The 14307-nt window shown below is 42.6% G+C and overlaps 1 protein-coding gene across 1 annotated transcript; it reads left to right on the top strand.

Annotated features, from left to right (window-relative positions):
- Positions 1-330: 330 nt before the first annotated feature.
- On the top strand, positions 331-12992 carry LOC137321177 (zinc finger protein 84-like). Its single transcript, XM_067983455.1, has 3 exons — positions 331-417; positions 7884-8867; positions 10837-12992. The coding sequence occupies exons 2-3, from the start codon at positions 7902-7904 to the stop codon at positions 11605-11607; spliced, it is 1737 nt and encodes a 578-aa protein (XP_067839556.1). The 5' UTR covers positions 331-417; positions 7884-7901; the 3' UTR covers positions 11608-12992.
- Positions 12993-14307: the final 1315 nt, after the last annotated feature.

Raw genomic sequence — 14307 nt, 5'->3', positions numbered from 1 at the left:
ACTCTCGCTGCATTATCTTTACTTTTTTTGGGAATATGTCTAATTTCTAATCTGTGTGAACGTTTCCCAGGAAGGATTAATATAGGACATGTTTTTTTTCTTTGATGCGTTTTAACGTTTTATAAATCTAAAATTGCAGTTACCATTTTCTAATTTTCAAAAACAAAATAAATTTATGAAAAGAATCGCACGCTAGTAGTTTGGTGATTACTAGGAAAAAGATGTGGACAATTTTTCAAACATTTCAACGCCTCTATAATGGCGAGCGGCTGTACCCAGAGTGCACCGCTTTTCAGAAAGTCCCCTATCTCCAATAAGCGTAATCCTCCCTCATCAAAGGTGCTTCGAGTGTTTTGTGGCTAAAGATCTCGAAAGAGCAGAATTTGATAAAAGTGACGCTTCACTGCAGCCCGCTCGGTAAGTGAGGCCGAGGACGGCACCGTGGAGGTTGGGGGCGTTAGGTAGGGGTATGTTTTAATCACTAGCTGTGGAGGAGAGTTGCTCCGTCAGGCTGCTTACTGGCTCCGCCATTTTCACCGTTTTCCTGTAAATGGGTTGGGGGATGGTGAGGCCCAACCAGCTCCTCACCCCATTCAGAACCACCTCCTCCTCCTCCTCCTCTCCCCCCCGAGATTGCCCTCATAATGTAAAGCCGACTGGTCTGTACATTGTTCTGAACTGTGGTAAATTCACCATGTATTTGTACACTGAAGTCTAGACTCTGTGTCCCCCTTCAGGGAGGTGCCAACCTAAAAAAAAAACTAGCAAAAAATTGACAACAAACATCTACTATGGCAGTGCAGTGGGGTTTGCAGGCTGGTTCCAGTGTAAGGTACAGGCAAACTTAATACTCATTTCAATGGTTGGCAAGGGTATTCAGAGTTATGGAAAAAAGGCGGGTAGATGGAGTTTAATCCAGATCAGCCATGATCTAATTTAATGGCAGAACAGGCTGAGGGGCTGACTGGCCTATTCTTGTTCCCATGTTCCTATAATGCAAGGAAAGGAAGAACAAACTTGCATTTATGTTGTGCCGTTTGGGTCAAAGTGTTTTATGATTGACTAATTACTTTCAAAGTGTAGGCAATTTGCATAAAGCAGAATCCCACAAAGAGCAAATGAGATAAATGACCAGTTAATCTGTTTTGGTTGAGAAATGAATGTTGGCCTGGACACCGGGAGAATTCCCTGAACCTTTCTAATAGTAATATGGATTATTTTATATCTACCTGAACAGGCTGGACCTCAGTTCAATGTCTTGCCTCAAAGACGGCATTCTGAAAATACAGCACACCCTCAGTACTGCTCTGAAAGGTTAGCCTAGATTATGAGCTTAAATCCTGAAGTGGGGCTTGAACCCACAACCTTCTGACTCCGAATGAGAGTGCTACTCCTGAGCCAAGTTGACACTTCAAAAAATACCTTCTGCACACAAAAGATTAACAGGATGTGAATGTTCAAGTACAATTTTTTTAGAGGAACATACCTTCCCGCCCCCCCCCCCTCAAATTTTTTTGTTGTTGATTTTTTATCACTTTATTTGGTGCATTTTCCAGTATTTTGGAGTCTACTGTAATTCTGATTTTCAAATTAAATAACTTATCCTGGAAGGGCTACAGATATTTTTTCAACTTGGTTCACTGGTAGCACTCTAACCTTTGAGTCAGAAGGTCATAGGTTCAAACCCCTGCCCAGCACTTGAACTCATAATCTAAGCTGACACTTCAGTGGCAGTGGAGGCCAAGTGATTACATGTATTCAAGAAGGAGATAGATATATTTCTTAATGCTAAAGGGATCAAGGGATATGGGGAAAAAGCGGGAACAGGGTACTGAGTTAGACAATCAGCCATGATCACTTTGAATGGCAGAGCAGGCCCGAAGGGCCTGCTCTTGCTCCTATTTTCTATGTTTCTATGCAGTACTGAGAAAGTGTTGCATTGTCAGAGCTGCTGTTTCATGGATGAGATGCTATGCACAACCTGCTGCTACATTTACCTATATAAGAGTGACTAGACATCAAAAGTAATTTGTTGAATGTGAAATACTTTGGGATGTCCTAAGGATGTGAAATGAAAATAGTTGCCCAGATTTCAATACAGCTTTACAGGGTCCAGTTCCTCCCATTGGGAATTTGATTCCAGATACACAGTGTTGATCATTATCAGTTCTTAATTTGTTGCTGACTTCACATTCAATAATGTGACATAAGTTAGTTGAATTGAAACAGTGGCAGATAGGAAGCCTACAGGCCTTCTCAGATTTGTGACAGTTACTGAAGTAAGTGAAAGCATTGCCAAGGGAATCACCTTTGTCACCTTCTCATGACTATAATATTTTCTTTTCTTTATGGTGTCTCTGGAGTTTAGATGTTCTTTTTTTTAAAAAAAGAACTTCACTTGGGGACTGTGCATTTCATTAAGCCAGTGTATTTATCCCTGCAGCCTGTTTGGCTCTAATGAAGCAATGTTCTTATTATGATAATGGATTAATTGCAACCTTGTTTACCAGCTTGCTTCTTCTGACCTAAGTCACATAAGATGATTGTTCAGTAAATCAGGAAAAATCTCAACAAAACATTTAATTCTGATTCTGGGAAGGAGACAAGAAAATCGAGGTTGCTGATACTGCAGCGGTGAGAGCTTGGTCAAAGGGGTAGGTTTTAAAGAGCGATTTAAAGGGGGAGAGGGAGGTAGAGAGGTGGAGAGATTAGGGAGGGATTTCCTGAGTTTAGGGCCTCGGCAGCTGAAGGCATGGCTGCCAATGATGGAGCGAAGAAAATCAGGGATGAGCAAGAGGCCAGAATTGGAGGAGCGCAGAGATCTCCGAGGTTGGTAGGGCTGGAGGAGGTTACAGAGATAGGGAGGGGTGAGGCCATGGAGGGATTTGAACACAAGGATGAGAATTTTAAAATTCACATGTTGCTGTAACAGGAGCCAATGTAGGTCAGCGGGCATAGGTTTGATGGGTGAGCGGGACTTGGTGCGAGTTAGAAATCCTTACATATTTATGTTACAGACATTGGTCCAAGTGCAGTGGTATTGAGAGTTAGCAAAGTATTGTGTCTGTCTTTATTTTTTTAACTGAAAAGGCAGTGTATGTTAACTGTTCTGTAATCAAGTGAAATCTGCTACATTGGCTTTCTGCTGTTATTTATTTTTAATTTTATAAACTTATTTAGTAGCTTGTAACCTGAATTGCATTGTCTGATGTGTTTATTCTTCTGCTATCTGAAGGCTAGAAAAACATGAGCGGGGACGTGTCGATTCTAGTGAGCTAATTAAAATAATAAGGGTTTCTTTACAGCCCCTGGGCAACACTACATTACCAGATATTTTAAATATAAAGTCACACTCTGGTTTGTAGAGTGAGGCTTACAAGAGTAGTCATTAGCACTATTCACAAAAGGAGTATCTGGTAAAGCCCTAAAATTGTAATAGCTACAAGTGTAGGAATGGAAAAATCATATGTTTGAAGAGGGTAAGGAAGCTTTATGTGAGTGTGAGAGGAAGAGGTTGGAAAATCAGAGAAGATATATTCCAATCTGAGGGAAAGCCTGTCAGGCAACTGAATCTGTCCCTTATTGACAAGCACACGGTAGAGCAAGTCAAATCTCTTCACTTCCACCTGTCTCTCTGAGCATAGGAGTAGCATGAAGCTGCCATACACATGTATTACAAATAAGCTGTAGTGGCTCATGGGGTGATTGACCTCTGTGGAGCACAGGAAGTTTAAATCTCCACTGACTTTCATCTGTAAATGTGGACAAGCAGGCACTGGGTCCAAAATGGTGACTGCATAAAATATGGACAGTTGCCATGTATGGATTCAGTATGGCTCAACTTTTATTGATGTGTTCTTACCATGTGTAAAGTCTATGGTTACATAAGTACCATGAGTTTGGTGAATTTTTAATTTATTTTTTTAAAACCGGTTCCACATTCCAGCTTTTGAACCAGGCTATATCCCAGTCATTCTCAACTGTTCACTTCCTGTTGCAATTGACACCAGAAAGCTAAAGAAACTTGCATCTGTCCTAGACTTCAGATAGCTGAACAAAAAGATCAAAAAATCCTTAGTCAAAACATCTCAGCTAAAAGTTATTTTAATTGAAAATTTACTTGCTGCCTGCTCGAAGGTGAAGGAACAATGTTGCCCAGCTTAGGATGAATAAAGCATTCTCATGTAATTCTAGCCTTCAGATAGCAGAAGAATAAACGTGCCGCCAATCAATGCAGTTCAGGCTATAGACTACTAAATAGGTTGGTACAAGTAAACGTTAAACAGAAACTTTTACCTCTCTCCCTTAAGCCGACTTGTCCCAAGGAGTGCAGGCGTAACAAAGCAGCAGTTTGCACATGCTCATCATAAACTGGGATGTGGAGATGCCGGTGATGGACTGGGGTGGACAAATGTAAGGATTCGCACAACACCAGGTTATAGTCCAACAGCTTTATTTGAAATCACAAGCTTTCGCCGAGGTGTGATAAAGGGCAGTTAGAACGATTATCTGTAATCATCAGGCATTGTTCTCTGACTATATATGCTGTGCCTTTATGTAACTCTTCACTTCATCTGACGAAGGAGCAAAGCTCCGAAAGCTTGTGATTTCATATAAAGCTGCTAGACTATAACCTGGTGTTGTGCGAATCCTTACATTCATCATAAACTGTTTGGGGAATGCTGAATCTGAATGTTTGGATGAGGCATGGCTTACCGGCTCCATGTTGGTTTTCATGTTGTGCATACTTGAGGGCAAAATGTAACTGTCCATGCATGTATGATAATAACTGGGGTCTCTTGGTTCTTCCCATGATGGCTCAGCGAGTAAAAGCAAAGTTGTGGTACTGACCAAGAAGATGTGAAGTTCAAGTCCTCATCACTGAGTTAGCATATCTCAGTTGGGAGAATGGTTAGGGTGCTGTAATTGGCCTCAGTGTCTATTGGCTAAGGAAAGAAAAAAAAATTCAGCCCACATTCCCATTCCTGATCACTATCCAATGACTACTGCTGGAAAGTGTCAGTGATGTCCCCCCCCCCCCACCTCCTGAGCCTCTAAAGTTAAACAGCCTGTTGATACTCACTACCCAGGCTCACACTTCCAAGAAAAATGCCACTTCAGCAAGATGCTGTAGAGTGACTGGCACCCGTGGAACATAAAATTCCTTAAAGAAATGAAGATCCTCAGCGGTGTAAAATACAATCAAGGTTTAGTCTGTTGCTTCTTGCTGTGGGATAATGTAAAGCTTGTAATGAGAAGCAAGTAATCAATTTTTTAATGTTTCTGACAAAAGGAGGTGTTGTTCAGCTTTATGGTACTAATCCAGAGTATAATGGGATCAGCTGAAAAGAAGAGAGGGATTTTACAGGGGAAAATGCACTATTTTCCAAGTCAGTTATGTATTGTGAGAGATAAATGGTATTGAGGACAAGGGTTTGTCTTGAGGTTCAGAATGCTCATAATGTCTACTTTTAATTCAATATTTTTAAGCACTAAATTCCCACTTTGTTACGTTACTTGTGTTGCTTGATTGTAATGATTGGATAATTCTAATTTTCTTAGTGCAAAAAATGACATCGAATTAGCAGGCGTAAATGTTAGTTTCCACTGAACTTTAACCATTTATAAAATCATGTGACCTGCTCCATCAGACTCCACTTGCCTTGCTGTTATATTCATTTTACTTTTGTTCTAGTAGTACTGTCAGCCTTTAAGTTTAGTATTATATCCAAGCATTTGTTCCCCATTTCTCTTTCATGCAAGAGTGGATTTCCATCTATTTCTGTCACGTTGATATTTTTTCCTACACTCCCCTCTGACTGACATTCTAAATTTATGTTCCAATCTGTCTGCAAGATGCTGTCTCAGCCACATTTACATGCAGTTGCTGCCCTTCCCCCCCCCCTCCCCTCCCCCATTGATTCCACAAATATTAGCACTTCAATAGAGTTGTCATGGAAACAGTCTCCGGGGGCCCCATTGCTAGGGAGATGGAGCTCTGAGGTGCCATTGACACGACTACAGGTGTTGCTGCTCTCTGCAGACACAAGCTGGAGGAAGGAAAGGAGACGAGCACAGCACTGACTGAGGCATACGGGCAATTGTTCCACAACAATAGCAGTACATATATTCAGATATATTTTAATAATTTAATTTTAAATCTATGGTTTGGTGGATTTTTAACATAATTTCTTAATTTATATCGTTTTTAGGGAAATAAAATCGCAGCTCAAATTTTTATACATTTTAAAGCATTTTATTTTTAAAGTGAGCCTGCAACGTTCATTGAATGTTATATCCAGTTGGTGGTGGGGTGTCAGTGGCACACAGATGTTTGAGTAAATCACTCTGCAGTTTCCAATCTCCTACCCAAATTTGTACCGATAGTTCTACTGAGCTATTCCTATATCTTTTTTACTAATTTACTTTTAAATTCTAAAATCTTCAGTACTATTCACATTTATATATCCCTTAAAAGTTTCTGTCGGTTCCCATTGACAATATAAAATGTTATGAAGTGCCTTGTTAAAAGCTCTAAAGTTCACTGCACAGACGAAAGCCCACTTTATCATACGGGCAGTGCAGGTACAGTGCATGGCGCTGTGCAGGAGGAGCAGGTACCCAATACACTCTCAGCTATAACATCTCTGGTCCAACTGCCCATAGTAGCACCAGGGCTACTTTTCCTGGGGAAAGTGAGCACGAAATGACTGGAAACGTTTTAGAGAAAATGCCTGGGCCAGAAGAGAGGGAGACTACGTGCAGGGCTGTGTCTGATGTCCAGAAGAAATATCCCAGGGAGAGGAGAGTCATCTTTTAAAGATATGTTCTTTGCTTTCATTTTCTTTATAGTGTCCCCCACTATAAGGCACAGATGGTGTACATGGTGCTCCAATATCAGTGGTGGGACTCTGAAATTATCTGATTGCCAAAACCAGATGGGAGTTGGGATCAATGCTTTCGAATTGTGTTGCTAATGATAAAAAAAATCATCAAATTCTCATTAACTAATGAGCCACAGAAATTATGAAAAAGAAATTGACTGTTTGATCTTAGTGTCTTCTTTACCCCCTGGCGTAGTTTAAAAACCAAATCAGCCTCAACTCCACTCTCCTGGGACGCTGCACAAGACCAAGGTCCCATGCCTTTTCTCTTTCTCCCTCTGATTTTCTCATGCCATGTAAGGAGGTGTCAGCCATGGCTCCGTGGTGGCACGCTCGCCTCTGAGTCAGAAGGTCGTGAGTTCAAGCCCCGCTCCAGAGACTTGGGCACATAATCTAGGCTGACATTTCAGTGCAGTGCTAAGGGAATGTCAGAGTGACATCTTTTTGATGATATGTTAAACCAAGGCCCTGACTGCTCGCTCAGGTGGACGTAAAGAGATCCCATGGCACTATCAAAGAAGGGGAGGGGAGTTCTCCAAGGGTCTTGACTAACATTTATCCCTCAACTAAGGATAAATGTTAAGTCAGATTATCTGGTCATTTATCTCATTGCTGTTAGTGGGATCTTGCTTTGTGCAAATTGGCTGCCAGATTTCTTTACTTTACAAAAGTAAGTACACTTCAAAAGTACTTAATTGTCTGTGAAGTTCTTTGGGACATCCTGAGTAATGAAAGGTGCTACATAAATGTAAGCTCTTTCTCTTCTGTCTTTCTTTCTGCTTATCATGGAGACATGGCTAAAGTTGGGAAGTTTTTTGGACAAATGTAAGGAGTCTTACAACACCAGGTTATAGTCCAACAGCTTTATTTGAAATCACAAGCTTTTGGAGCTTTCCTCCTTCATCAGGTGAGTGTGGATGTATAGAATCTGAACAAAACAGTCAGTAAATATGAGAGAGCTCCACTGTAACAGAAAGTAATTTCATCTATCTGTCCTAGGAGAAATCAACAGCCCCAATGGAAGATGTCTGCCAATTGGAGACTGCCCCTCAGTCAATGGAACTGATCCAAGACAAGATCACTGCAAGCAAATCCAAAGGTCTGGAAGATCAGCAGCATTCCCAAGATGGGCAAAAGCACTTCATATGCTCTGAGTGTGGCAAGAACTTTCACAAATTCTCCTGCCTCAAACTGCACCTGAGGATTCATACGGGGGAGAAGCCCTTCAAATGCCCTGTCTGTGGGAAGGATTTCACCCATCCATCCAGTCTCCGTAGGCATGAGCGCACGCACACTGGTGAGAGGCCATTCAAGTGCCCTGACTGCAGTAAAGGCTTCAGTCGATTGTCCCATTTGGTGATGCACCAGCGCACACACACAGGAGAGAGGCCATTTCAGTGCCCAACCTGTGGGAAGGAGTTTAGCCAGTCATCCAATCTGGTGATGCACCAGCACACGCACACTGGGGAGAAGCCATTCAAATGTGCTGTCTGCGGGAAGGACTTCAACCACCCATCTAGCCTACACAAGCATGAGCGCACACATACAGGAGAGAAGCCATTCAGATGTCCCGACTGCGGTAAAGAGTTCAGCCGTTTGTCCAATCTGGTGATACACCACCGCACGCACACGGGAGAGAAGCCGTTTCAGTGTTTGACCTGCGGCAAGGAGTTCAGCCAGTCGGTCAACCTGATGATGCACCAGCGCACGCACACAGGAGAGAAGCCTTTCAAATGCCCTGTCTGCTGGAAGGAGTTCATTCACCGATCCAGCCTTCGCAAGCATGAGCGGATGCACGTGGGTGAGAAGGCATTTCAGTCCCCGATCTGCGAGCAGGAGTCCAGCTTGTCATCACACTCTGTGCAGCAGATGGAGAAGCAGCCAGATCAGTTCGTAATGTCCAGGAAGGGTTTGAACCAGGAATCCAGGCTGGGAAAACGCAAGCCTCCCCTTGTGGGAGAGAAAAGCAGCAAAGAAGATGAGGTAAATCAGGAAGTAGTGATAAGGTGACACCAAGCTTGGCTTTTAAAAGCCTGTGTTTTGTGGGATGAAGGAAAGATTGAGGGAAGACGTGGAGTTTTGAGGTCCTGGAAAAGAAATTATAGAAGGAGCTGTTGTAATGGGTGTTGATTTCTATATTGTAAGGATGAAAGGAGGAGGAGATGTTTGTAGCTTGGAGTATTTGCAGCTTGGGAGGAAGAGAGAAAAGTTCAATCATAGTAGTAATATCAACAAAATAGAGCGTGACATGAAGAATGAAACTAGTTGAACTGTGGTCAGCATAGCGTCTACTTGAGACTGTCAAAATTTTCCTCAGCATTTTTGCACCAATCGCTCTTCGGTGCTGGAATTTCTCAATATGAGCACAGTGCAGCCAATCTCGATGTTCAGTGGCTGAATTGCAGATGAATTAAATTTGGAGCCTTTATGCAAGAGAGATACAGCAAATGGGACAATTTTTGGGTCAGTGAAAGTAAAATGCAGACAATTATATAATAGAAAGGTGGATGGTTCAGGGGTAAATACATCAGTGTTGTGAGCCATACAGACCAGCCAGCTTCCGTCTTCGGTCTGTGCTGAGGTGCTACAATTGGCCTCAGGCCCCACAGGGCTTGGGAATGGAAAAATGACAATGTGTTATGTTACATAGGAATAAAGTTGTGCAATCCTTCAAGATGAAAATATATAAAATGCTTTATGTCTCGCTCTATTTTGTTCATAGTACTACGATGATTGAACTTTTCTCTCTTCCTCTCAAGCTGCAAATACTCCAATGTGAACATGGACTGGGAAGTTTACTAACCCCACTAAATCATGGTCATCCACAAAACAGACACATTCTGTTTGAAGATTGTGAGTTCTGTATAATGCATAAAGATCATATATACAAAAATATATATAAAGGTGTTCAAAATCATGAAGGGTTTTGATGGAGTAAATAAGGAGAAACTGTTTCCAGTGGCAGTTGGTAACCAGAGGACACAGATTTAAGGTCATTTGCAAAAGAACCAGAGGCAAGATGAGGAGAATTTTTTTTAAGTAGCGAATTGATATGATCTGGAACGCACTGCCTGAAAGGGTGGTGGAAGCAGATTCAATAATAACTTTCAAAAGGGAATTGGATAAATATTTGAAGGGAAAAAATTAAGCAAGTCAGTTTAATGAATACTGACTTGTAAAAAATGAAGCTAGGCCTGTATTGGGCTAGTTACGCTTAATTTGTTATTTTATTGCAAGGAGTAATGGGAATAACATTGCATTTCACTGAAAACGGCCTTCTGTTCTTTCATATATTACATGTAAAATAAACCAATTTGTTAGTTTACAATAGGTCCTCTCCTTACTAGTATGTTTATCGGTCAGCCTTCCGGAAGATAGAAGAAACACACATGAGGGCACATAACAAGTGGTTTCAATGTTACATGACTAGATATTGGGCAGCCTGTTCATAGGCAGTGTGGGGTCTACATACAGGAGTGTCTGCAACATTGAACCCAAGGGAATATCTAGTGTAGACCCAAATTTCTAATGGGCGAACATCCGCTTTTCATTGTCTGGGTTTATCATCATAGAATCATAGAAAGGTTATAGCACAGAAGGAGGCCATTCGGCTCATCGAGTCCACGCTGGCTCTATGCAAGAACAATCCAGCTAGTCCCACTCCCCTTTCCCTTAGCCCTGCAAGTCTTTTCCTTTCAAGTACTTATCCCATTCCCTTTTGAAAGCCATGATTGAATCTGCCTCCACCACCACCTCGGGCAGTGCATTCCAGATTCTAACCACTCACTGTGTAAAAATCACAAAGTGGAGAAATTAGTTAAAGAGGAACCTTGCGATGAAAACAAAGCAAAAAGTCATTAAAAATGAGGGAGCTCCACTGTAATGTGTAAAAGTCAGTAATTGTGATCTATCTGTTTTAGAGGGTGTGTCTCAACCAAACTCTGTTTTTCAGTCAAGAGCAGTATTCCAAGACAGGATCACTTCAAGCAATTCCAAGGGGCTGGAATATCAGCATTGTTTCCAAGATGGGCAGAAGCTCTTCGTCTGCTCTGAATGTGGCAAGAGCTTCAACCAAAACTCCCACCTCAGATTACACCAGCTGGTCCATACAGGAGAGAAACCTTTCAAATGTCCCATCTGCGGAAATGAGTTCAATCACCCATCCAGCCTCCGCAGGCACGAGGGGACACACACCGGAGAGAAACCATTCCAGTGTCTAACCTGTGGGAAGAGTTTTAATGACTCGTGCAGGCTCCGCAGACATGAGGGCATGCACACTGGAGAGAAACCATTCAAGTGTTCAGACTGTGGGAAGAGTTTCAATGATTCGTCAAACCTGTCCCGGCACAAGCGCATTCACAGTGGTGAGAAGCCGTACAAATGCCCCAGGTGTGAAAAGGAGTTCCGCCAACTGTCCTCACTGGTGAAACACCAGCGTACACACACTGGGGAGAAACCTTTTGAGTGCCTGACCTGCAACAAGGAGTTTAGTCAGTCATCCCACTTAGTGATGCACCAGCGCACGCATACAGGAGAAAAGCCATTTCAGTGCCCAACCTGTGAGAAAGAGTTCAGCCAGTTGTGCAACCTGGTGAGCCATCAGCGCACACACACAACAGAACGGCCATTTAAGTGTAATATCTGTGGGAAGGGCTTCAAGTGGGAATCAGCACTGGGAGTTCACAAGCATTCACACAGGGGAGAAACCAGATCTATCCGATGACTGCAGGAAATAGTTCAAAAGCTCATCTAACACATCATTTCATAACGGTACTTTATAACTAGAGGGCTAGAATATAAAGGGGAGAAGGTTATGCTACAGCTATACAAAGCCCTGGTTGGACCACATCTGGAATACTGCGTACTGTTCTGGGAACCGCACCTTAGAAAGGATATATTGCCTTGGAAGGAGTGCAGCGTAGACTTACTAGAACGATACCAGGGCTCCAAGGGTTAAATTATGAGGAGAGATTACACAAACTAGGCTTGTATTCCCTGCAATATAGAAGGTTAAGGGGTGATTTGATGAGGTTTTTAGGATTTTGAAAGGAATTGATAGGGTAGAGAGAGAGAAATGTTTTCCACTGGTGGAGGAGTCTAGGACAAGGGGACATAACCTTAAAATCAGAGCCAGGCCAATCAGGAGAGAATTTAGGAAACACTTCTTCACACAAAGGGTGGTAGAAGTGTGGAACACTCTCCCACAAAAGGAATTGATGCTAGCTCAATTTATAATTTTAAATCTGAGATCGATAGATTTTTGCTAGTCAAGGGTATTAAGGGATATAGAGCCAAGACGGATAAATGGGGTTAGGATACAGATCAGCCATGATCTCATTGGCGGAACAGGCTTGAGAGGCTGCATGGTCTACTCCTGTTCCTACATTCCTAATACAAGTAACTGCTGAGAAGCTCACCAACTCGCTTTGTTATTCAGCTCCTGCCTCAGGACCATCCATTTTCCATCTTTTCACCTCCCATAAACTCCTCTCCTCCACACTGCTGAATCAGGAATTGATCCAGTTCCTCTTTGAAAGCTTCAATCGAGTAGCATTCACCACACCAGATGACCGTCTGTTTCGCAATTCAGCATTGCATATATGAGGAATTTATTCCATCAGTCAATCAGAGCTTGGCCGTTTTTGTTTGTAATGATATCCTCTGATTTATTTTGCAAACTGATTTTGCATAAAATCCCTCACTACATTGTTACTGAAGAGAGATACATACTTTAGCTAGCACTATGGTCAACATCGTACATTGCTCAGTAGATGTTAACTGTGGTGTGGTGCTTCCACTACAAGTTGAGGAAGAGCTAGCTTCATTGTATAAAATATAGTGATTATGGAGCAGTTTTACTCTTGTTAAGAAGTTTTGGTAACTCTCAATTATTACAAAACTAACTTTTGACCTGGAGAGCTAATGGAAAAGAGACAGTTAATTAAAATTAAAGAGGAAAAATAAAAGGGAGACTAAGCAAGTATTTCACTTGGGTGACATCATCTGCCAATTTTAGTGACACCCCTGCATTGCTGGAGTTGGTTGCTAATCCACATTTAACTCTCTTGAGCAGGAATGGTTCATGCTCCTCAAAGACAAGGGAGGGGGAGGGGGGAAGGGCTTTACAAAGTAATTGGGTTGGCAATTAGTTTCAACGTTATTGGCAACAAAGGTTGTCAGGTGAGGACGACAACAACAGCAACAACAACAATTTGCATTTATATATCACCTTTAACATTGTAAAACATCCCAAAGCGTTTCACTGGAGTGTTGGTAGACAAAATTTGACAGAGAGCCAAATAAAGAGATATTAGGACAGATGACCAAAAACTTGGTCAAAGAGGTAGGTTTTATAGGAGGAGATTGAGATAGCAAAGCGGAGAGGTTTAGAGAGCGAATTCCAGAGCTTGGGGTCTAGGCAGCTGAAGGTATGGTCACCAATGGTGGACAATGGAAATCGGGAAAGCGGCCAGAATTGGAGGAACGCCGAGATCTTGGAGGGTTGTAGGGCTGGAAGAGGTTACAGAGATAGGGAGGGGTGAGGCGAGGCCATGGAGGGATTTGAACACAAGGATGAGAATTTTAAATTTGAGACGTTCCCAGTCCGGGAGCCAATGTAGGTCAGTGAGCACAGGGGTGATGGGTGAACACAGGAACCAGAGGTGAGGTTGGAAGTGCTGACGAGAAAGCAGACAGCAACATTCTGGATGACTTCTGGTTTGTAGAGATGATCCAGTCTCAAGGTGATAATGATATGGATTAAGGCTTTGATGTTAAAGAGAGGTAGGGTGGAAGTGGACAATATTTTGGAAGTGGTAGGAACAGGGGACTTGGTGTGAGTTAGGATATGGGCTGCAGAGTTTTGGATGAGCTGACGTTTACGGAGGGTGGAAGGTGGGAGGCCGGCCAGGAGAGCTTGGAATAGCAGTCTGGAGGTAACAAAATCATGGACGAGGGTTTCAGCAGCAGATAGACTGAGACAGGGGCGGAGATGGCTGATGTTACGAGGGTGGAAGTAGGCCGTCTTGGTGATGGAGTGGATATGTGGTCAAAAGCTCAGCTCACGGTCAAATAGGACACCAAGGTTGCGAATAGTCTGGTTCAGCCTCTGACAGTGGCCCGGGAGGGGGAATACTGGATGTTGGACAAGCAGCTTGACAAATCAGGGGCAGTGAAGGGGTCAAGAGAGGTGTTGGTAAGGTAGAGCTGGGTATCATCAACCTACAGGTGGAATCTGACGTTTTTGGATGATGTCACCGTCTTTTGATGGTTGAGTAGGGAATGAGAAGTAGGCAGGTATCGGAGGACAGGATTATGCTCTACTCAAGTAATTTCACTAGCGCAATTACGTACATTTCTTCAATGCTCCTTGTACAGAAAGGCATCTTGGAGCACTTTTCAGGATATGGACACCAACTAGGAA

The sequence above is a fragment of the Heptranchias perlo genome, chromosome 1 (genome assembly GCF_035084215.1).
Source record: "Heptranchias perlo isolate sHepPer1 chromosome 1, sHepPer1.hap1, whole genome shotgun sequence".
Taxonomy (NCBI): domain Eukaryota; kingdom Metazoa; phylum Chordata; class Chondrichthyes; order Hexanchiformes; family Hexanchidae; genus Heptranchias; species Heptranchias perlo.
Note: the sequence above shows the minus strand (reverse complement) of the source record. Positions and strands in the feature narration are given on the sequence as shown.

Bases quoted from the DNA above. Each gene is read 5' to 3' on its own strand.
- LOC137321177 (XM_067983455.1), top strand. From the start codon at position 7,902: ATGGAAGATGTCTGCCAATTGGAGACTGCCCCTCAGTCAATGGAACTG. The intron at 8,868-10,836 runs GTAAATCAGGAA...TCTGTTTTTCAG, and splicing joins AAAGCAGCAAAGAAGATGAG to TCAAGAGCAGTATTCCAAGA.